The 24,788-nt window shown below is 46.2% G+C and overlaps 1 protein-coding gene across 1 annotated transcript in view; it reads right to left on the bottom strand.

Moving 5' to 3' along the window:
• LOC121282339 (cyclin-dependent kinase inhibitor 1-like) overlaps nucleotides 1-11,225 on the bottom strand; it is a 33,168-nt gene extending 21,943 nt beyond the window's left edge. The window contains exon 1 of the mRNA XM_041196035.1: nucleotides 11,100-11,225. Coding sequence (XP_041051969.1) covers nucleotides 11,100-11,102 — 3 coding nt within the window. The 5' untranslated portion in view covers nucleotides 11,103-11,225. The remainder of the gene's footprint in view (nucleotides 1-11,099) is intronic.
• Nucleotides 11,226-24,788: the final 13,563 nt, after the last annotated feature.

Below are 24,788 nucleotides of genomic sequence, written 5' to 3'. Positions count from 1 at the left end.
CACCTCAGGGAGAGAGAGAGAGAGACACACACACCTCAGGGAGAGAGAGAGAGAGACACACACACCTCAGGGAGAGAGAGAGAGAGACACACACACCTCAGGGAGAGAGAGAGAGACACACACACACCTCAGGGAGAGATAGAGAGAGAGACACACACACCTCAGGGAGAGAGAGAGAGAGACACACACACCTCAGGGAGAGAGAGAGAGAGACACACACACATCAGGGAGAGAGAGAGAGAGACACACACACCTCAGGGAGAGAGAGAGAGAGACACACACACCTCAAGGAGAGAGAGAGAGAGACACACACACCTCAAGGAGAGAGAGAGAGAGACACACACACCTCAGGAAGAGAGGGAGAGAGACACACACCTCAGGGAGAGAGAGAGAGAGAGACACACACCTCAGGGAGAGAGAGAGAGAGAGACACACACCTCAGGGAGAGAGAGAGAGAGACACACCCCTCAGGGAGAGAGAGAGAGAGACACACACCTCAGGGAGAGAGAGAGAGAGAGACACACCCCTCAGGGAGAGAGAGAGAGAGAGACACACCCCTCAGGGAGAGAGAGAGAGAGACACACCCCTCAGGGAGAGAGAGAGAGAGAGACACCCCTCAGGGAGAGAGAGAGAGAGAGACACCCCTCAGGGAGAGAGAGAGAGAGAGACACCCCTCAGGGAGAGAGAGAGAGAGACACACCCCTCAGGGAGAGAGAGAGAGAGACACACCCCTCAGGGAGAGAGAGAGAGAGACACACCCCTCAGGGAGAGAGAGAGAGAGACACACCCCTCAGGGAGAGAGAGAGAGAGACACACCCCTCAGGGAGAGAGAGAGAGAGACACACCCCTCAGGGAGAGAGAGAGAGAGACACACACACCTCAGGGAGAGAGAGAGAGAGAGACACACACCTCAGGGAGAGAGAGAGAGAGACACACACCTCAGGGAGAGACAGAGAGAGACACACACCTCAGGGAGAGAGAGAGAGAGACACACACCTCAGGGAGAGAGAGAGAGACACACACCTCAGGGAGAGAGAGAGAGACACACACCTCAGGGAGAGAGAGAGACACACACACCTCAGGGAGAGAGAGAGAGACACACACACCTCAGGGAGAGAGAGAGAGACACACACACCTCAGGGAGAGAGAGAGAGAGAGAGACACACATCAGGGAGAGAGAGAGAGAGAGAGAGAGACACATCAGGGAGAGAGAGAGAGAGAGAGACACACATCAGGGAGAGAGAGAGAGAGAGAGAGAGACACACATCAGGGAGAGAGAGAGAGAGAGAGAGAGACACACATCAGGGAGAGAGAGAGAGAGAGAGAGAGAGACACACATCAGGGAGAGAGAGAGAGAGACACACACACATCAGGGAGAGAGAGAGAGAGTGACACACACACATCAGGGAGAGAGAGAGAGAGAGAGAGAGAGAGTGACACACACACATCAGGGAGAGAGAGAGAGAGAGAGTGACACACACACATCAGGGAGAGAGAGAGAGAGAGAGTGACACACACACATCAGGGAGAGAGAGAGAGAGTGACACACACACATCAGGGAGAGAGAGAGAGAGTGACACACACACATCAGGGAGAGAGAGAGAGAGACACACATCAGGGAGAGAGAGAGAGAGAGAGAGACACACATCAAGGAGAGAGAGAGAGAGAGAGACACACATCAGGGAGAGAGAGAGAGAGAGAGACACACATCAGGGAGAGAGAGAGAGAGAGAGAGACACATCAGGGAGAGAGAGAGAGAGAGAGACACACACACACATCAGGGAGAGAGAGAGAGAGAGACACACACACACATCAGGGAGAGAGAGAGACACACACACATCAGGGAGAGAGAGAGACACACACACATCAGGGAGAGAGAGAGAGAGACACACACACACATCAGGGAGAGAGAGAGACACACACACACATCAGGGAGAGAGAGAGAGAGAGAGACACACACACATCAGGGAGAGAGAGAGAGAGACACACACACCTCAGGGAGAGAGAGAGAGAGACACACACACCTCAGGGAGAGAGAGAGAGAGACACACACACCTCAGGGAGAGAGAGAGAGAGAGACACACACACCTCAGGGGGAGAGAGAGAGAGAGGCACACACACCTCAGGGAGAGAGAGAGAGAGAGACACACACACCTCAGGGAGAGAGAGAGAGAGACACACACACACCTCAGGGAGAGAGAGAGAGAGACACACACACACCTCAGGGAGAGAGAGAGAGAGAGACACACACCTCAGGGAGAGAGAGAGAGAGACACACACACCTCAGGGAGAGAGAGAGAGAGACACACACCTCAGGGAGAGAGAGAGAGAGACACACACCTCAGGGAGAGAGAGAGAGAGACACACACACCTCAGGGAGAGAGAGAGAGAGACACACACACCTCAGGGAGAGAGAGAGAGAGACACACACACCTCAGGGAGAGAGAGAGAGAGACACACACACCTCAGGGAGAGAGAGAGAGAGAGAGACACACATCAGGGAGAGAGAGAGAGAGACACACACATCAGGGGGAGAGAGAGAGAGAGAGACACACACACACATCAGGGAGAGAGAGAGAGAGACAGACACACACACACATCAGGGAGAGAGAGAGAGAGACACACACACACATCAGGGAGAGAGAGAGACACACACACACATCAGGGAGAGAGAGAGACACACACACACATCAGGGGGAGAGAGAGAGAGAGACACACACACATCAGGGAGAGAGAGAGAGAGAGAGACACACACACATCAGGGAGAGAGAGAGAGAGACACACACACCTCAGGGAGAGAGAGAGAGAGACACACACACACCTCAGGGAGAGAGAGAGAGACACACACACCTCAGGGGGAGAGAGAGAGAGAGAGACACACACACATCAGGGAGAGAGAGAGAGAGAGACACACACATCAGGGAGAGAGAGAGAGAAACATCAGGCAGAGAGAGAGAGAGAGAAATATCAGAGAGAGAGAGAGAGAGAGAAATATCAGAGAGAGAGAGAGAGAGAGAGAGAGAGACAGAGAGAAATATCAGAGAGAGAGAGAGAAATATCAGAGAGTGAGAGAGAAATATCAGAGAGTGAGAGAGAAATATCAGAGAGTGAGAGAGAAATATCAGAGAGAGAGAGAGAAATATCAGAGAGAGAGAGAGAAATATCAGAGAGAGAGAGAGAAATATCAGAGAGAGAGAGAGAAATATCAGAGAGAGAGAGAGAAATATCAGAGAGAGAGAGAGAAATATCAGAGAGAGAGAGAGAAATATCAGAGAGAGAGAGAGAAATATCAGAGAGAGAGAGAGAAATATCAGAGAGAGAGAGAAATATCAGAGAGAGAGAGAAATATCAGAGAGAGAGAGAGAAATATCAGAGAGAGAGAGAGAAATATCAGAGAGAGAGAGAGAAATATCAGAGCGAGAGAGAGAAATATCAGAGAGAGAGAAATATCAGAGAGAGAGAGAGAAATATCAGAGAGAGAGAGAAATATCAGAGAGAGAGAGAAATATCAGAGAGAGAGAGAAATATCAGAGAGAGAGAGAGAAATATCAGAGAGAGAGAGAGAGAGAGAGAAATATCAGAGAGAGAGAGAGAGAGAGAGAGAAATATCAGAGAGAGAGAGAGAGAGAGAAATATCAGAGAGAGAGAGAGAGAGAGAGAAATATCAGAGAGAGAGAGAGAGAAATATCAGAGAGAGAGAGAGAGAAATATCAGAGAGAGAGAGAGAGAAATATCAGAGAGAGAGAGAGAGAAATATCAGAGAGAGAGAGAGAGAAATATCAGAGAGAGAGAGAGAGAAATATCAGAGAGAGAGAGAGAGAAATATCAGAGAGAGAGAGAGAGAAATATCAGAGAGAGAGAGAGAGAGAAATATCAGAGAGAGAGAGAGAGAGAAATATCAGAGAGAGAGAGAGAGAGAAATATCAGAGAGAGAGAGAGAGAAATATCAGAGAGAGAGAGAGAAATATCAGAGAGAGAGAGAGAAATATCAGAGAGAGAGAGAGAGAAATATCAGAGAGAGAGAGAGAGAAATATCAGAGAGAGAGAGAGAGAAATATCAGAGAGAGAGAGAGAGAAATATCAGAGAGAGAGAGAAATATCAGAGAGAGAGAGAGAGAGAAATATCAGAGAGAGAGAGAGAGAGAAATATCAGAGAGAGAGAGAGAGAAATATCAGAGAGAGAGAGAGAGAAATATCAGAGAGAGAGAGAGAGAAATATCAGAGAGAGAGAGAGAGAAATATCAGAGAGAGAGAGAGAGAAATATCAGAGAGAGAGAGAGAGAAATATCAGAGAGAGAGAGAGAAATATCAGAGAGAGAGAGAGAAATATCAGAGAGAGAGAGAGTGAAATATCAGAGAGAGAGAGAGAGAAATATCAGAGAGAGAGAGAGAGAAATATCAGAGAGAGAGAGAGAAATATCAGAGAGAGAGAGAGAAATATCAGAGAGAGAGAGAGAGAAATATCAGAGAGAGAGAGAGAAATATCAGAGAGAGAGAGAGAAATATCAGAGAGAGAGAGAGAAATATCAGAGAGAGAGAGAGAAATATCAGAGAGTGAGAGAGAAATATCAGAGAGAGAGAGAGAAATATCAGAGAGAGAGAAAGAAATATCAGAGAGAGAGAGAGAAATATCAGAGAGAGAGAGAGAAATATCAGAGAGAGAGAGAGAAATATCAGAGAGAGAGAGAAATATCAGAGAGAGAGAGAGAAATATCAGAGAGAGAGAGAGAAATATCAGAGAGAGAGAGAGAAATATCAGAGAGAGAGAGAGAAATATCAGAGAGAGATAGAGAAAAATATCAGAGAGAGAGAGAGAGAAATATCAGAGAGAGAGAGAGAGAAATATCAGAGAGAGAGAGAGAGAAATATCAGAGAGAGAGAGAGAGAAATATCAGAGAGAGAGAGAGAGAAATATCAGAGAGAGAGAGAGAGAAATATCAGAGAGAGAGAGAGAGAAATATCAGAGAGAGAGAGAGAGAAATATCAGAGAGAGAGAGAGAGAAATATCAGAGAGAGAGAGAGAGAAATATCAGAGAGAGAGAGAGAGAAATATCAGAGAGAGACAGAGAGAAATATCAGAGAGAGAGAGAGAGAAATATCAGAGAGAGAGAGAGAGAAATATCAGAGAGAGAGAGAGAGAGAGAAATATCAGAGAGAGAGAGAGAGAAGTATCAGAGAGAGAGAGAGAGAAATATCAGAGAGAGGGAGAGAGAGAAATATCAGAGAGAGAGAGAGAGAAATATCAGAGAGAGAGAGAAAAATATCAGAGAGAGAGAGAAAAATATCAGAGAGAGAGAGAGAAATATCAGAGAGAGAGAGAAAAATATCAGAGAGAGAGAGAGAAAAATATCAGAGAGAGAGAGAGAGAAATATCAGAGAGAGAGAGAGAGAAATATCAGAGAGAGAGAGAGAGAAATATCAGAGAGAGAGAGAGAAATATCAGAGAGAGAGAGAGAAATATCAGAGAGAGAGAGAGAAATATCAGAGAGAGAGAGAGAGAGAAATATCAGAGAGAGAGAGAGAAATATCAGAGAGAGAGAGAGAGAAATATCAGAGAGAGAGAGAGAAATATCAGAGAGAGAGAGAGAGAAATATCAGAGAGAGAGAGAGAGAGAAATATCAGAGAGAGAGAGAGAGAGAAATATCAGAGAGAGAGAGAAATATCAGAGAGAGAGAGAGAGAGAAATATCAGAGAGAGAGAGAGAGAAATATCAGAGAGAGAGAGAGAGAAATATCAGAGAGAGAGAGAGAGAAATATCAGAGAGAGAGAGAGAGAAATATCAGAGAGAGAGAGAGAGAAATATCAGAGAGAGAGAGAGAAATATCAGAGAGAGAGAGAGAGAAATATCAGTGAGAGAGAGAGAGAAATATCAGAGAGAGAGAGAGAGAAATATCAGACAGAGAGAGAGAAATATCAGACAGAGAGAGAGAAATATCAGAGAGAGAGAGAGAGAAATATCAGAGAGAGTGAGAGAGACAGAAATATCAGAGAGAGAGAGAGAAATATCAGAGAGAGAGAGAGAAATATCAGAGAGAGAGAGAGAAATATCAGAGAGAGAGAGAGAAATATCAGAGAGAGAGAGAGAAATATCAGAGAGAGAGAGAGAAATATCAGAGAGAGAGAGAGAGAGAAATATCAGAGAGAGTGAAATATCAGAGAGAGAGAGAGAGAGAGAGAAATATCAGAGAGAGAGAGAGAGAGAAATATCAGAGAGAGAGAGAGAGAGAAATATCAGAGAGAGAGAGAGAGAGAGAAATATCAGAGAGAGAGAGAGAGAAATATCAGAGAGAGAGAGAGAAATATCAGACAGAGAGAGAGAAATATCAGAGAGAGAGAGAGAAATATCAGAGAGAGAGAGAGAAATATCAGAGAGAGAGAGAGAAATATCAGAGAGAGAGAGAGAAATATCAGAGAGAGAGAGAGAAATATCAGAGAGAAATATCAGAGAGAGAGAGAAACATCAGAGAGAGAGAGAAACATCAGAGAGAGAGAGAGAAATATCAGAGAGAGAGAGAGAAATATCAGAGAGAGAGAGAGAAATATCAGAGAGAGAGAGAGAAATATCAGAGAGAGAGAAATATCAGAGAGAGAGAGAGAAATATCAGAGAGAGAGAGAGAAATAGAGAGAGAGAGAGAAATATCAGAGAGAGAGAGAGAGAAATATCGGAGAGTGAGAGAGAAATATCAGAGAGAGAGAGAGAAATATCAGAGAGAGAGAGAGAAATATCAGAGAGAGAGAGAGAAATATCAGAGAGAGAGAGAGAAATATCAGAGAGAGAGAGAGAAATATCAGAGAGAGAGAGAGAAATATCAGAGAGAGAGAGAGAAATATCAGAGAGAGAGAGAGAAATATCAGAGAGAGAGAGAGAAATATCAGAGAGAGAGAGAGAAATATCAGAGAGAGAGAGAGAAATATCAGAGAGAGAGAGAGAAATATCAGAGAGAGAGAGAGAAATATCAGAGAGAGAGAGAGAAATATCAGAGAGAGAGAGAGAGAAATATCAGAGAGAGAGAGAGAAATATCAGAGAGAGAGAGAAATATCAGAGAGAGAGAGAGAAATATCAGAGAGAGAGAGAGAAATATCAGAGAGAGAGAGAGAAATATCAGAGAGAGAGAGAGAAATATCAGAGAGAGAGAGAGAAATATCAGAGAGAGAGAGAGAAATATCAGAGAGAGAGAGAGAAATATCAGAGAGAGAGAGAGAAATATCAGAGAGAGAGAGAGAAATATCAGAGAGAGAAATATCAGAGAGAGAAATATCAGAGAGAGAAATATCAGAGAGAGAGAGAAATATCAGAGAGAGAGAGAAATATCAGAGAGAGAGAGAGAAATATCAGAGAGAGAGAGAGAAATATCAGAGAGAGAGAGAGAAATATCAGAGAGAGAGAGAGAAATATCAGAGAGAGAGAGAGAAATATCAGAGAGAGAGAGAGAAATATCAGAGAGAGAGAGAGAGAAATATCAGAGAGAGAGAGAGAGAGAAATATCAGAGAGAGAGAGAGAGAGAAATATCAGAGAGAGAGAGAGAGAAATATCAGAGAGAGATAGAGAGAAATATCAGAGAGAGAGAGAGAAATATCAGAGAGAGAGAGAGAAATATCAGAGAGAGAGAGAGAGAGAAATATCAGAGAAAGAGAGAGAGAGAGAAATATCAGAGAGAGAGAGAGAGAGAGAGAGAGAAATATCAGAGAGAGAGAGAGAGAGAGAAATATCAGAGAGAGAGAGAGAGAGAGAGAAATATCAGAGAGAGAGAGAGAGAAATATCAGAGAGAGAGAGAGAGAAATATCAGAGAGAGAGAGAGAGAAATATCAGAGAGAGAGAGAGAGAGAAATATCAGAGAGAGAGAGAGAGAGAAATATCAGAGAGAGAGAGAGAGAGAAAAATATCAGAGAGAGAGAGAGAGAGAGAAATATCAGAGAGAGAGAGAGAGAGAGAAATATCAGAGAGAGAGAGAGAGAAATATCAGAGAGAGAGAGAGAGAGAAATATCAGAGAGAGAGAGAGAAATATCAGAAAGAGAGAGAGAAATATCAGAAAGAGAGAGAGAGAAATATCAGAAAGAGAGAGAGAGAAATATCAGAGAGAGAGAGAGAGAAATATCAGAGAGAGAGAGAAATATCAGAGAGAGAGAGAAATATCAGAGAGAGAGAGAGAGAAATATCAGAGAGAGAGAGAGAGAAATATCAGAGAGAGAGAGAGAAATATCAGAGAGAGAGAGAGAAATATCAGAGAGAGAGAGAGAAATATCAGAGAGAGAGAGAGAAATATCAGAGAGAGAGAGAGAAATATCAGAGAGAGAGAGAGAGAAATATCAGAGAGAGAGAGAGAAATATCAGAGAGAGAGAGAGAAATATCAGAGAGAGAGAGAGAGAGAAATATCAGAGAGAGAGACAGAGAGAGAAATATCAGAGAGAGAGAGAGAGAGAGAGAGAAATATCAGAGAGAGAGAGAGAGAGAGAGAGAGAAATATCAGAGAGAGAGAGAGAGAGAAATATCAGAGAGAGAGAGAGAGAGAAATATCAGAGAGAGAGAGAGAGAGAAATATCAGAGAGAGAGAGAGAGAGAGAAATATCAGAGAGAGAAAGAGAGAAATATCAGAGAGAGAGAGAGAGAAATATCAGAGAGAGAGAGAGAGAGAGAAATATCAGAGAGAGAGAGAGAGAGAGAAATATCAGAGAGAGAGAGAGAGAGAGAGAGAGAGAAATATCAGAGAGAGAGAGAGAGAGAAATATCAGAGAGAGAGAGAGAGAGAGAAATATCAGAGAGAGAGAGAGAAATATCAGAAAGAGAGAGAGAGAAATATCAGAAAGAGAGAGAGAGAAATATCAGAGAGAGAGAGAGAGAAATATCAGAGAGAGAGAGAGAGAAATATCAGAGAGAGAGAGAGAGAAATATCAGAGAGAGAGAGAGAGAAATATCAGAGAGAGAGAGAGAGAAATATCAGAGAGAGAGAGAGAGAAATATCAGAGAGAGAGAGAGAAATATCAGAGAGAGAGAGAGAAATATCAGAGAGAGAGAGAGAAATATCAGAGAGAGAGAGAGAGAGAGAAATATCAGAGAGAGAGAGAGAGAAATATCAGAGAGAGAGAGAGAGGGAAATATCAGAGAGAGAGAGAGAGAGAAATATCAGAGAGAGAGAGAAATATCAGAGAGAGAGAGAAATATCAGAGAGAGAGAGAGAGAGATATCAGAGAGAGAGAGAGAGAGATATCAGAGAGAGAGAGAGAGAGATATCAGAGAGAGAGAGAGAAATATCAGAGAGAGAGAGAGAAATATCAGAGAGAGAGAGAGAGAGAAATATCAGAGAGAGAGAGAGAGAGAAATATCAGAGAGAGAGAGAGAGAGAAATATCAGAGAGAGGGAGACATCAGAGAGAGAGAGAGAGAGAGAAATATCAGAGAGAGGGAGACATCAGAGAGAGAGAGAGAGAGAAATATCAGAGAGAGGGAGACATCAGAGAGAGAGAGAGAGAGAGAGAGAGAGAAGGAAAGGAAGGAGAGAAAGAAGGAAATTAAGAGACACAGATTAAGAGATAGCGAGAGATGCAGACAGACCGATAGAGAGGCATTAATCAATGGGTGGATGGAGACAGCAAAAGAGCAAGTGGCAAAATTGCAGTTGGCGACATCCAATTAAGTAAATGAGTTTGAGAAAATGGCAGGACAATGAAATCAGAGCCACACCCTGTATCATCCCAAGTGCTGCTCAATAGAACTCAGTATGATCCATTTAGGTATGTTCCAACAGGAACTCTGCATTTTATCATTGCTGGACTCCAATTTAAAAAGAGTAGGTTTACAATGAATTAGGAATAGCAGAGAGAGAGTGAGGGGTGAGGAATCAGCAGAGGGAATGGTCAGTGTACAGTTCTTCCCATCCCCATTCCAGCACTGTCCCAATCCAGGACTGCCCCTTCCCAATCTCATTCTGTTCCTACCCTATCCCCATGAAATGATGAACACCAAGTTCTCTCGGTCAATAATCTGAGTGTGAAGTCCACGCTGACCACAAGCCCTTCTTCTCTGGGCATGTCCTGACTTGTTCTCTGCAATCCTTTCAGACCATTACAGGTGAAGGGCCTGAAGTGAATAAGGAACCTCGTGAAAACTCTGCAGATTTCTTTCAGAGAGCAGCACAAATATAACCAGGGGCTGAGGGACAACTGAGTGGGTGGTGGAGTGAGGGGGGAGTGGAGTGAGGGGGTGGGAGTGGAGGGAGGAGGGGGAGTGGAGTGAGTGGAGGGAAATGGTCCTGAAGTTGATGAGGAGCTGGTGACAGGTGCATGTACTCTGTGACAGGGGAAGTGAGTCATCAGCAAGTTTGAGTTTTGCCTGAACATGTTCAGGGAACTGAGGGACAGCAGCAGACATGTCAGCAGAGGGCACAAAGCCCAGGAATCAGCTCCCCCCCACCCCGGTCAGGGGGGAAGGGGGAGGCAAAGCAACCAAACTCTGGTCTCCAGGCTCCCAGTCCCTCTGCGTTCATTCCCTAATAAAGCTCAAAGTGCAGGCGGCTGCTCACCCTGTGGAGCCCACAGCCTGTTATTGGGGAGGGAGACCAGAGCCTATTATTGGGGAGGGAGACCAGAGCCTGGTATTGGGGAGGGAGACCAGAGCCTGTTATTGGGGAGGGAGACAACACAGTAGCGGAACCCGGAACTGCTGGGATCTGACTGTGACCGGGATCGCACTGAGCCGGGATCTGACTGTGACCGGGATCGCACTGAGCCGGGATCTGACTGTGACCGGGATCGCACTGAGCCGGGATCTGACTGTGACCGGGATCTGACTGTGATCTGACTGTGACCGGGATCGCACTGTGACTGGGATCTGACTGTGACCGGGATCTGACTGTGAGGGGACTGTCACTCGGTGTGTGAAAGATTAGAAATGCCCCGTCCCAAACAGGGAGAGAGCTGGGAATTGGTTGAGGGACTAAAGCGTTGCAGATGTTGGAGCCGAAATGGGTCTTTCATAAAAGCAGTTTATTCATTAAAAATATTTTCAGTTCATCGCAATTTATTTCCTATTCGCTTCTATCAGGAGCCGTCTTGCATCAGACACCGAATTAACCCGTTTCCCCATTCATGACACTCACCATGCCAACATATGAATCCCGAGTCAAATCCCAAAGCAGCCTGTACCGAGCCGGGAGAAATCCCAAAAAAGCCTGTATCGAGCCGGGGTTGCTGATTACTGGAAGTGTCAGTCTGGGGCCGGCGACTACAACAGGTTGCGCAATGCTGCCGATCATATGATGTGTGAGCTCCGCCCAGACAGGAATTAAACAGAGAGCCAAAGCAGCTGGAGCCTCCTGACACCTCCCACTGAGCCCAGCCACTCGGTCTCAGGAGCAATGATTGGGACATCCTGGGTCTCAGTGCCTGCTGCCGTTACACCCCCCCCCCAACCCCCCAGCCCCCCAGTACTTGACTCCACCCTGTGGTCAACCCCCCCCCCCCCCACCACTCCCCAGCCAAGGAACTCGACCCTCTCCCCCAGCTTCAAAACCAGCGAAATTGCAGCTTGCAGGAGTGGTGCACAGGTGAGGAGATCCAGGTATCTGTACTCCTCAAAGAGAACTGGAAGAAAACCCCATCTCTCCAAAGTGCAAAGAAAGGAAGACTTGTAGTTCTCTAACCCCTCCCATGACCTGGGTGGGGGGTCACAGAACGTATAGCCAATGAGTTTTTATTCCACATTTCGAACATCTGCAATATTTTGTTTTTTATATTAGTATAGCCAATGAGGTATTTTTGACCTGTAATTTGCTTTTGCATCCCTACACAGCAAGATCCCACAATCAGAGATGTGTTTTAGGACAAAAACAGAATTACCTGGAAAAACTCAGCAGGTCTGGCAGCATCGGCGGAGAAGAAGGGTTGACGTTTCGAGTCCTCATGACCCTGACCGTTGAAGGGTCATGAGGACTCGAAACGTCAACTCTTCTCCGCCGATGCTGCCAGACCTGCTGAGTTTTTCCAGGTAATTCTGTTTTTGTTTTGGATTTTCAGCATCCGCAGTTTTTTTGTTTTTATATCGATGTGTTTTAGGAATTGGTTGACCACGGAGAACTTCCCCCTGCTCCCTTCAAACAGTGCCATCTGATCTTTCACATCCACCTGAGAGGGCAGGAGGGGCATTGGTTGTGCCTGTCACCTTAAAGGTGGCACTTCTGACAGTGCAGTTCTCCCTCAGTACTGCACTGGGAGGATGAAGCTTGGATTACGGGTCCTAGTCTCTGGAGTGGGATTTGAAACGAGGCCTGACTCAGAGGGAAGTGCGCTGTAGCTGAGACATGGCTGATACCCGCAAGAGTGGACACAGGATAAATCTGTTTTACAAAGACTGATGAAGGCTGTTTTATTCCTTGTTAAATTACAAGGAGACTGGAGCTCAGTTGTTTGCAACATCCAGACAAGCTCTTTGACGTGTAGATTAACCAAGATACAGAACCTTTAATCAAGCTGATTATTAAATTATTAGCTGTTTGAAGGACAGTAACTGTTTTATTTGTAAACTCACATCAAACATAGGAGCAATCTTGATTGATGGAGAAATGTGTGAACTCATCGACTCGCTTATGAACTCGGTGGTGGATCCAGCAGGGGATTTATGTGGAGAAAGACATTTATTGACCCAATATCTACATCAGTGACTTGAAAACTTATTTTATCAAAAATACGGTGCATTTTTTATTTTGATGCCTTTTCTTTGAGTTTAAATATGTATTACTTAAAAAGCTGTGTCTAAAGGAGGTGTGGATGGAAGGATTGCAACCATGTGAATGCCTCCATCTCCACCTGGACAGGCTGAGAGTTCTCTGTTTCTTCCTTGAAGCAGTCCCCATCCACCATCAACCTCCTCTGCCTGACTGAACTTGTTTAAGCTACAAGATTCTGAAGGGGCTTGATAGGGTAGCCACTGAGAGGTTGTTTTCCCCTGGCTGGGGAATCTGGAACGCAGGGGGCACAGTCTCAGGATAAGGGGCTGATCATTTAGGATTGAGATGAGAAGAAATTTCTTCACTCTAACAGTTGTGAATCTTTGGAATTCTCTACCCCAGAGGGTTCTGGATGCTCCATCATTGAATACATTTAAGGCTGGGATACAGGTATTTGGTCTCAGGGATTAAGGGATGTGGAAAGTGGGCAGGAAAATGGAGTTAAAGCCCAAGATCAGCCATTTTTGTATTGAATGGCAGACAGCCTTAATGGTCTACTCCTGCTCCTATATCTTGTGCTCACATTGATCAGCATATCCTTCGACTCCACCCCCTTCCTCCAAATAAAAGAAGTTGCATTGGGAGCCCACGTGGTCTAGCTATGCCTACCTTATTGTGGGTTATGTGGAACATTCTTCGTTCCTATCCTACTCAGACCCCATTTCTCACTTCTTTTTCCAGTACACTGATGACTGTATGCATGCCATTTACTGCTCTTGGCCAGAACTGGAGAATTATGTCAACACTGTTTCCAATTTCCACCCTTCTCTTGCCTTCACGTGGTCCATGCCTTCCCTTCCCCAACTTCCCTATCTTCATTTTTGGGGGTAGACTTTTGGCCAATATTCATTATAAACTCACTGACCCTCAGGACTATGTCGACTACACTTCCTCATGCCTGCTTCCTCTAAGGACTCTGCTCCATTCTCCCAGTTTCTCTGTCTCTGTTGCACCTATTCAGATGATGCAAACTTCCACTCTTGCACGTCCAATGTGTTTTCCTTTACACTCAACCGAGGATTCCACCCCCATTCTGGTTGACAGGGCCTTCAATTGTGTCTATTCTATTTCACACGCTTCTGTTCTCAGCCCTTCCCCTGCCTCCCAAAACCACGATAGGGCTCCCCTTGTCCCTACTTTTCACCCCAACAGTCCCCATATTTAATGAATCATCCTCCTCCATTTCCACCACTTCCAGTGTGGTGTCACCACCAAACATATCTTCCCCTCCGTTTCCCTGTCAGCATTCCAAAGGGACAGTTCCAGCCTCAGCATCCTGGTCTACTCCTCAGTCACCCATAACACCCCCTCCCCTTCCCATGGCACCTTCCCATTCAAGCAGAGGAGATGCAACACCTCCCCTTTTACCTCCTCCCTTCTCACCACCCAAGACTCTGATCCACCTTCTGTGTGAAACAGTGGTTTAATTGTACTTCTTTCAATTTAGTATACTGTATTCACTGATCATGAGTGCTCTTCCTTACAGTGGGGAGACCAAACATAGACTGGGTGATCTCTTTGCAGTACATTGGCTTTCAGTCCGCAAGCATGACCCCAAGCTCCTGGTCGCCCATCCTTTGAATTTTCCACTTTGCTCCCACTCTGACCTCTCTGTCCTCAGCCTGCTGTAAGTGTTCTAATGAAACCCAATGCAAGCTCAATGAGCAGCACCTCATCTTTCAACTGGGACTTTACAGCTTTCTAGACTGAACACAGTTCAACAATTTTAGATCATAACTTCTGCCCCCATTTAGTTTTGTATTCTTTTGCTGATTCATTTTGTTCTCTTGTTTTTCTTAATCCTTTTACTTTGTTTTTGGATGACTGTATATCCTACCATTCACACCTCTTCTAGTTACAACTTTTGTTCCTTTACTATACCTATTACCACTCCCTTTAGGCTCTAAACCATGAAATCTTTTGTCATTTAATCTCCCCTGCTGTCCACCCTCTCACAGACCTTCCCTTTAGCTCTTCTTCCCACCCTCCCCCTTTCACTTGCTCTAAACCATTTCTAACCTTTCTCAGTTCTGATGAGAGGCCACAGATGTGAAATGGTAACTCTCTCTCTCTCTCTCTCTCTCTGCACAGATGCTGCCTGACCTGCTGAGTGTTTACAGCATTTTGTTTTTCTATTGCACTGAAATGCTTGGTGCATTGAAAGGCTGGGCACAAAGGCTCCAGTCATGGAACATGGAGCAGTCCAGTTCTAGCTTTGCACAGATCTCAGACTGATATCATGAAATTCTGGGCACCAAGATGGCAGGTGGAGTATTACAGTGGGGAAGTGTGGGCTTCTCCACCTTGTTAATGAGAATAGAAAAGCAGAATATTTTTAAAATGTGTGAAGCTGGTAAACGTTGATGTTCAGGGAGATTTGGGTGCACTCATACAAGGAACACACAAAATTGACACATAGGTACAGTGAGCAGTTAGGAAGGCAAATGGCATGTTGGCTTTTAATGCAAGGGGAATGGAGTATAAAAGTAGGGAAGTCTTGCTACAACTGTACAGGACATTGGTGAGACCGCACCTGGAGTACTGTGTACGATTTTGGTCTACTTAAAAAATAATTTACTTGCAGCAAAGGTTTTCTAGATTGGCCCCTGGCATGAGAGGCTTGTCCAATGATGAGAAGCTGAGTAAATTGGACAAATACTCTCTGGAGTTTAGAAGAATAGAGTTATCTCATTGAAACATATAAGATTCTGAAGGTGCTTGACAGAGTAGACAGTGAGAGATTGTTTTCACTGGTCGGGGAGTCTAAAACATAGGACACAGCCTCAGGATAAGGGGCTGATCATTTAGGACTGAGATGAGGAGAAATTTCTTCACTCAAAGTGTTGTGAATCTTTGGAACTCTATCCCAGAGGGTTGTGGATGCTCCATCGTTGAATACATTTAAGGCTGGGATAGACAGGTTTTTGGTCTCTCAGGGAATTAAGGGATATGAGGAGTGGGCAGGAAAATGGAGTTGAAGCCCAAGATCTTCCATGATTGTATTGAATGGCAGAGAAGGATCGACAAGCCGTATGGTCTATTCCTGCTCCTATCTCTTATGTTCTAGGTGCTTTGCAGTCTCAGACTGCTGCCATCATGACTCTGGAGAGCAGTGTTCAAAGGGGCTGGTAGGGTGTCCCAGCAGTCCAGCAATCTGTGCTCCAGCAAGTTACTAGCACTGCTGAGGTGCTGCCCCAAGGAGAGTGGCAGAGGCAACATGGGGCATAAACCTGCTGTCCCCTCTCAATGTCAGCATCTGTGTTCCCACCTCTCCACCTCTGCCCATGCACTTGCCTGTCAGTCAACAAGCCCATGCCAAGATGTTAAAACCCAATGTCAGCCTACTTGGCCCAGAAATGCCTGGGGGTGTCTTCCAAGGCCATCAGCTGTCTGGCCCAGTGAAGGTCAGTAGCTGTCCACAAGCCATTCTGCTGCCATTGGAATAGCATTGTGTAGGGGCACTGGGCCAGGTAAAGATGCACAATTGGGTGATTAGCTGAGTTTTATATGGAATATTAAATGAATTTGGGTTAAAGTTGGTATGAAATGGTTGTTTTATGGTGGTTTTTATTTCAGCATTGTGATCAATGCTGTGATGGTCAGTGACAGAGAGATGGGGATGATGGGGCTGGTGTACAATGGGGACCTGTGGTTGTGATCACAATATGTCAAATGCTGGGATGTGGATGTGTCGGTTTCCTCCTCCTCTTCCTCCTCCACTTCGTCCTGCTCCTGAGGTGCTCATTGAATCCCCTGTGGCAAGGACTGTGTCTTCATAATGACCAGGTTGTAGAGATGCAGCAGACTACCACAAGTCAGAGTAACTGCTCCAGCAAATACTAGAGCCTTCCTCCAGAGCTGTCCAGGCAGCGGAATGTTGCTATAGCACCTCAATGGCCTGCTCTTTGAAGTTTCTTCCGGCAGCCTAGCAGTCAAAGTACACCATCTGGCCACATGTGGTTAGGTAACAGGGGAGATTCATCGAACAGGTGTAGATAGTACTGGAACAGGGATGTCTTGCTGCAATTATACAGGGCCTTGGTGGGATCACACTTGGAATATTCTGTGCAGATTTGGTCTCCTTATATGAGGAAGGATGTTCTTGCTCTGGAGGGAGTGCAGCAAAGGTTTACCTGACTGATTCCTGGGATGGCGGGACTGACATATGAGGAGAGATTGAGTCAGTTAGGATAAATATTCAGTGGAGTTCAGAAGAATGAGGGGAGATCTCATATAAACCTATAAAGTTCTAACAGGACTAGACAGGGTAGATGCAGAAAGGGTGTTCCCGATGGTGGGGGAGTCCAGAACCAGGAGTCACAGTCTGAGGATATGGGGTAGACCATTTAGGAGATGAGGAGAAATTTCTTCACCCAGAGAGTGGTGAGCCTGTGGAATTTGCTACCACAGAAAGTAGTTGAGGCCAAAACATTGTATATTTTCAAGAAGGAGTTAGATAAAGCTCTTGGGGTGAAAGGGATCAAAGGATATGAGGAGAAAGCAGGAGCAGGCTATTGAGTTGGATGATGACCCATGATCAGAATGAATGGTGGAGCAGGCTCGAAGGGCCAAATGGCCCACTCCTGCTCCTATTTTCTATGTTTCTATGTTTCTATGTAGATAGTCCTTGTCACCCAACAACCACCCTCTGATTTGACATGACAAATGAACAGAAAACCATTGTAGTATGAAGTTTTCATGACTGCTGCCAGGAATTGACTATAGGCCAGTTATCTTAACATCTGTCATAGGGAAAATGTTATAAGCTATGATTAAAGACATTATAGCAGGGCACTTAGAAAAGTTTAAGGCAATCAGGCAGAGTCAACATGGTTTTGTGAAGGAAAATCATGTTTGGCCCATTGATTAGAGTTCTTTGAAGGAGTCACATGTGCTATGTATAAAGGGGAACTAGTACTGTACTGTACTTAGATTTCCAGAAGGCATTTGATAAGGTGCCACATCAAAGGTTATGGCAGAAAATAAAAGCTCATGGTATAGGGGGTAACATAATGGTATGGATAGAATATTGGCTGGCTAACAGGAAACAGAGAGTAGGCATAAATGGGTCTTTTTCAAGTTGGCAGGATTTAACGAGTGGTGTGCCGCAGGGATCAGTCCTGGGACCTTAACTGTTTATAATTTATATAAATGACTTGGATGAAGGGACAGAAGGGATAGTTGCTAAATTTGATGATGACACAAAGATAGGTAGGAAAGTAAATTGTGAAGAGGACGTAAGGAGGCTATAAAGTAACATAAATAAGTTAAGTGTGCGGGCAAAGATCTGGCAAATGGAGTATAATGTGGGCAAATGTGATATTGTCCATTTTGGAAGGAAGAATAAAAAAGAAACATATTATCCAAATGGTGAGAGATTGCAGAGCTCTGAGGTGCAGAGGGATCTGGGTGTCTTAGTGCATGAATCACAAAAGCTTAGTATGCAGGTACAGCAGGTAATTAGGAAAGCTAATAGAATGTTATTGTTTATTGTGAGAGGAATTGAATACAAAAGTAGGGAGGTTATACTTCAGTTGTGCTGGGCAATGGTGAGACCACATCTGGAGCACTGTGTACAGTCCTGGTCTCCTTATTTAAGGAAAGATGTAAATGTGTTAGAAGCAGTTCAGAGAAGATTTACTGCACTAATGCCAGGAATGGGCAGGTTGTCTTATGAGGAAAGGCTGGAGAGGTTAGGCTTGTATCCACTGGATTTTAGAAGAGTAAGAGGTGACTTGACTGAAACCTTTAAGATCCTGAGGGATCTTGAAAGGGTGGATGTGGAGAGGATGTTTCCTCTTGTGGGAGAATCTAGAACAAGGGGTCACTGTTTAAAAATAAGGGGTCGCTTGTTTAAGACAAAGATGAGGTGAAATTTTTTCTCTCAGAGGGCAGTGAGTCTTTTGAACTCCCTTCCTGAAAAGGCAGTGGAAACAGAATCTTTGAATATTTTTAAGGCAGAGCTAGATAGATTCTTGATTAACAAGGGGGTGAAAGGGGGCAGGCAGGAGGTTACAATCAGGTCAGCCATGATCTTATTGAATGGCGGAGCAGGCTCAAGGGGCTGAGCGGCTTACTCTTGCTCCATATTTGTATGTTCGTATGAAAGCAGCATTCCCCAATATGATGTGCTGGGTGTTGTCACACACAAACGGCACCTTGCAGTGAGGCCTCTCAGCATTGCAACGAGATGCTCTGCTCAGAGAGCAAACAATGAACTGCACTCTCCTGACTTAGAGCTCTTTGATGCACATTGAATTAAATAAATATGACCTGATAGCAATTATGGAGATGTGGCAGCAGGACGGCAAAGATTGGGTCCTTAATATTAAAGGGTACATGACATTCAAGAAGAATAGGAAGCTAGGTAAAGGTGGGAGGGGTAGCACTGTTAATCAAAGAGGGCACTGGTGCAATAGTTAGAGATGACCTTGGTTCAGGAGATCAGGATGTAGAATCGGTTTGGGTGGAGATGAGCAATATTAGGGGCAAAAGTCATTAGTGGGAGTGGTCTACAGGACCCCTAACAGTAGCCACAGTATAGGACAAAGTATTCATGAGAAAGTATTGTGCACTTGTGATAAAGGAATGGCAATAATCATGGGTGAGTTTAATCTACATATAGACTGGAAAAATCAGATTGGCAGTAGTAGCCTGGATGAGGAGTTCATAGGATGCTTTCAATGTAGTTTCTTAGAGCAGCATGTTCTGAAACCAACCAGAGAGAAGGTTAAAAACAAAAAAACTGCGGATGGTGGAAATCCAAAATAAAAACAGAATTACATGGAAAAACTCAGCAGGTCTGGCAGCATCGGCGGAGAAGAAAAGAGTTGACGTTTCAAGTCCTCATGACCCTTCAACAGAACTTGAGTGAGTCCAAGAAAGGGGTGAAATATAAGCTGGTTTAAGGTGTGATGGGGGGAGTTGGGGGGGTGGGGGGCCGTTTGGGTTGGGGGAGAGAGAGAGAAGTGGAGGGGGTTGGTGTGGTTGTAGGGACAAACAAGCAGTAATAGAAGCAGATCATCAAAAGATGTCACAAACAACAGAACAAAAGAACACAGAGGTGTTGAAGTTGGTGATATTATCTAAACGAATGTGCTAATTAAGAATGGATGGTAGGGCATTCAAGGTATAGCTCAAGTGGGGGTGGGGGGAGCATAAAAGATTTAAAAATATTTAAAAGTAATGGAAATAGGTTGGAAAAGAAAAATCTATACAATTTATTGGAAAAAACAAAAGGAAGGGGGAAACAGAAAGGGGGTGGGGATGGAGGAGGGAGCTCAAGACCTAAAGTTGTTGAATTCAATATTCAGTCCGGAAGGCTGTAAAGTGCCTAGTCGGAAGATGAGGTGTTGTTCCTCCAGTTTGCGTTGGGCTTCACTGGAACAATGCAGCAAGCCAAGGACAGACATGTGGGCAAGAGAGCAGGGTGGAGTGTTAAAATGGCAAGCAACAGGGAGGTTTGGGTCATTCTTGCGGACAGACCGCAGGTGTTCTGCAAAGCGGTCGCCTAGTTTACGTTTGGTCTCTCCAATGTAGAGGAGACCACATTGGGAGCAACGAATGCAGTAGACTAAGTTGGGGGAAATGCAAGTGAAATGCTGCCTCACTTGAAAGGAGTGTTTGGGCCCTTGGACGGTGAGGAGAGAGGAAGTGAAGGGGCAGGTGTTGCATCTTTTGCGTGGGCATGGGGTGGTGCCATAGGTGGGGGTTGAGGAGTATGGGGTGATGGAGGAGTGGACCAGGGTGTCCCGGAGGGAGCGATCCCTATGGAATGCCGATAGGGGTGTTGAAGGGAAGATGTGTTTGGTGGTCGCATCATGCTGGAGTTGGCGGAAATGGCTGAGGATGATCCTTTGAATGCGGAGGCTGGTGGGGTGATAATTGAGGACAAGGGGGACCCTATCATGTTTCTGGGAGGGAAGAGAAGGTGTCAGGGCAGATGCACGGGAGATGGGCCGGACACGGTTGAGGGCCCTGTCAACAACTGTGGGTGGAAAACCTCGGTTAAGGAAGAAGGAGGACATGTCAGAGGAACTGTTTTTGAAGGTGGCATCATCGGAACAGATGCAACGGAGGCGAAGGAACTGAGAGAATGGGATGGAGTCCTTACAGGAAGCAGGGTGTGAGGAGCTGTAGTCGAGGTAGCTGTGGGAGTCGGTGGGTTTGTAATGGATATTGGTGGACAGTCTATCACCAGAGATTGAGACAGAGAGGTCAAGGAAGGGAAGGGAAGTGTCTGAGATGGACCACGTGAAAATGATGGAGGGGTGGAGATTGGAAGCAGAATTAATGAATTTTTCCAAGTCCCGACGAGAGCATGAAGCAGCACCGAAGTAATCATTGATGTACGGATAAAGAGTTGTGGGAGGGGGCCAGAGTAGGACTGGAACAAGGAATGTTCCACATGCCCCATAAAGAGACAGGCATAGCTGGGGCCCATGCGGGTACCCATAGCCACACCTTTTATTTGGAGGAAGTGAGAGGAGTTGAAGGAGAAATTGTTCAGTGCGAGAACAAGTTCAGCCAGACGGAGGAGAGTAGTGGTGGATGGGTATTGTTCGGGCCTCTGTTCGAGGAAGAAACTAAGGGTCCTCAGACCATCCTGGTGGGTGATGGAGGTGTAGAGGGATTGGATGTCCATGGTGAAGAGGAAGCGGTTGGGGCCAGGGAACTGGAAATTGTTGATGTGACGTAAGGTGTCAGAGGAATCACGGATGTAGGTGGAAAGGGACTGGACAAGGGGAGAGAGAAGGGAGTCAAGATAACGAGAAATGAGTTCTGTGGGGCAGGAGCAAGCTGAGACAATCGGTCGACCGGGGCAGTTCCGTTTGTGGATTTTGGGTAGGAGATAGAAGCAGGCCGTCCGAGGTTGGGCGACTATCAGGTTGGAAGCTGTGGGAGGAAGATCCCCAGAGGAGATGAGGTCAGTGACAGTCCTGGAAACAATGGCTTGATGTTCAGTGGTGGGGTCATGGTCCAGGGAGAGGTAGGAGGAAGTGTCTGTGAGTTGACGCTCAGCCTCCACGAGGTAGAGGTCAGTCCGCCAGACAACAACAGCACCACCCTTGTCAGTGGGTTTGATGACAACGTCATGGTTGGACCTGAGAGAATGGAGTGCAGTAAGTTCAGAGAGAGAGAGATTAGAATGGGTGAGAGGAGCAGAGAAATTGAGACGACTAATGTCACGCCGACAGTTCTCAATGAAAAGATCAAGAGAAGGTAAGAATCCAGAGGGAGGGGTCCAGGTGGAGGGAGAATATTGGATGTTGGTGAAAGGATCCGTTGAACGGGGAGAGGACTCCTGCCCAAAGAAATGAGCCTGGAGACGAAGACGGCAGAAGAAGAGTTCAGCATCATGCAGAGCCCGAAATTCATTGAGGTGAGGGCTTAAGGGTATGAAACTAAGTCCTTTGCTGAGCACTGAATGTTCAGCATTGGAGAGGGGAAGGTCAGGGGGTATAGTGAATACACGGCTGGGGCTGGGATTGGAAGATGGGACGGGGACGGAGGGACAGGTAGGGGTGGAGGGTCCTAGATGGGTGTTGGTGTCGATGAGTTGTTGGAGCTTGCGTTCCTTAGCACTTGAGAGAAAGAGAAAAAGTTTCTTGTTGAGGCGTCGGAAGAGCCGAAGAATAAAATGAAACTGGGGGCACACGCAGCTTTGAAAAAGGGTACGGTGGTGCTGCTGGAGGGAGAGGTCGAGTGTGTTCATATGGCGGCGCATGGCACTGAGTGTGGATTTCAGAATGTGACGGGAACAGAAGTCCGAGAAACATTTTATGTCCCGGAGATACCTGTAATGCTGTTCCCGTCACATTCTGAAATCCACACTTAGTGCCATGCGCCGCCATATGAACACACTCGACCTCTCCCTCCAGCGGCACTGCCGTACCCTTTATCAAAGCTGCACGTGCCCCCAGTTTCATTTTATTCTTCGGCTCATCCGACACCTCAACAAGAAACTTTTTCTCTTTCTCTCAAGTGCTAAGGAACGCAAGCTCCAACAACTCATCGACACCAACACCCATCTAGGACCCTCCACCCCTACCTGTCCCTCCGTCCCCACCCCATCTTCCAATCCCAGCCCCAGCCGTGTATTCACTATACTCCCTGACCTTCCCCTCTCCAATGCTGAACGTTCAGTGCTCAGCAAAGGACTTAGTTTCATACCCTTACGCCCTCACCTCAATGAATTTCGGGCTCTGCATGATGCTGAACTCTTCTTCTGCCGTCTTCGTCTCCAGGCTCACTTCTTTGGGCAGGTGTCCTCTCCCTGTTCAACGGATCCTTTCACCCATCTCCAATATTCTCCCTCCACCTGGACCCCTCCCTCTGGATTCTTACCTTCTCTTGATCTTTTCATTGAGAACTGTCGGCGTGACATTAGTCGTCTCAATTTCTCTGCTCCTCTCACCCATTCTAATCTCTCTCTCTCTGAACTTACTGCACTCCATTCTCTCAGGTCCAACCATGACATTGTCATCAAACCCACTGACAAGGGTGGTGCTGTTGTTGTCTGGCGCACTGACCTCTACCTCGTGGAGGCTGAGCGTCAACTCGCAGACACTTCCTCCTACCTCTCCCTGGACCATGACCCCACCACTGAACATCAAGCCATTGTTTCCAGGACTGTCACTGACCTCATCTCCTCTGGGGATCTTCCTCCCACAGCTTCCAACCTGATAGTCGCCCAACCTCGGACGGCCTGCTTCTATCTCCTACCCAAAATCCACAAACGGAACTGCCCCGGTAGACCGATCGTCTCAGCTTGCTCCTGCCCCATGGAACTCATTTCTCGTTATCTTGACTCCCTTCTCTCTCCCCTTGTCCAGTCCCTTCCCACCTACATCCGTGATTTCTCTGACACCTTACGTCAAATCAACAATTTCCAGTTCCCTGGCCCCAACCGCTTCCTCTTCACCATGGACGTCCAATCCCTCTACACCACCATCCCCCCACCAGGATGGTCTGAGGACCCTTAGTTTCTTCCTCGAACAGAGGCCCGAATAATCCCCATCCACCACTACTCTCCTCCGTCTGGCTGAACTTGTTCTCACACTGAACAATTTCTCCTTCAACTCCTCTCACTTCCTCCAAATAAAAGGTGTGGCTATGGGTACCTGCATGGGCCCCAGCTATGCCTGTCTCTTTATGGGGTATGTGGAACATTCCTTGTTCCAGTCCTACTCCGGCCCCCTTCCACAACTCTTTCTCCGGTACATCGATGATTACTTCGGTGCTGCACCATGCTCTCGTCAGGACTTGGAAAAATTTATTAATTTTGTTTCCAATCTCCACCCCTCCATCATTTTCACGTGGTCCATCTCAGACACTTCCCTTCCCTTCCTTGACCTCTCTGTCTCAATCTCTGGTGATAGACTGTCTACCAATATCCATTACAAACCTACCGACTCCCACAGCTATCTCAACTACAGCTCCTCACACCCCGCTTCCTGTAAGGACTCCATCCCATTCTCTCAGTTCCTTCGCCTCCTTCGCATCTGTTCTGATGATGCTACCTTCAAAAACAGTTCCTCTGACATGTCCTCCTTCTTCCTTAACCGAAGTTTTCCACCCACAGTTGTTGACAGGGCCCTCAACCGTTTCCGGCCCATCTCCTGCGCGTCCGCCCTCACCCCTTCTCCTCCCTCCCAGAGACATGATAGGGTCCCCCTTGTCCTCACTTATCACCCCACCAACCTCCGCATTCAAAGGATCATCCTCCGCCATTTCCGCCAACTCCAGCATGATGCCACCACCAAACACATCTTCCCTTCAACCCCCGTATCAGCATTCCGTAGGGATCATTCCCTCCGGGACACCCTGGTCCACTCCTCCATCACCCCATACTCCTCAACCCCCTCCTATGGCACCACCCCATGCCCACGCAAAAGATGCAACGCCTGCCCCTTCACTTCCTCTCTCCTCACCATCCAAGGGCCCAAACACTCCTTTCAAGTGAAGCAACATTTCACTTGCATTTCCCCCAACTTAGTCTACTGCATTCGTTGCTCCCAAAGTGGTCTCCTCTACATTGGAGAGACCAAATGTAAACTGGGC

Source organism: Carcharodon carcharias, chromosome 9 (genome assembly GCF_017639515.1).
Source record: "Carcharodon carcharias isolate sCarCar2 chromosome 9, sCarCar2.pri, whole genome shotgun sequence".
In the NCBI taxonomy this organism is placed as follows: Eukaryota; Metazoa; Chordata; class Chondrichthyes; order Lamniformes; family Lamnidae; genus Carcharodon; species Carcharodon carcharias.
Note: the sequence above shows the minus strand (reverse complement) of the source record. Positions and strands in the feature narration are given on the sequence as shown.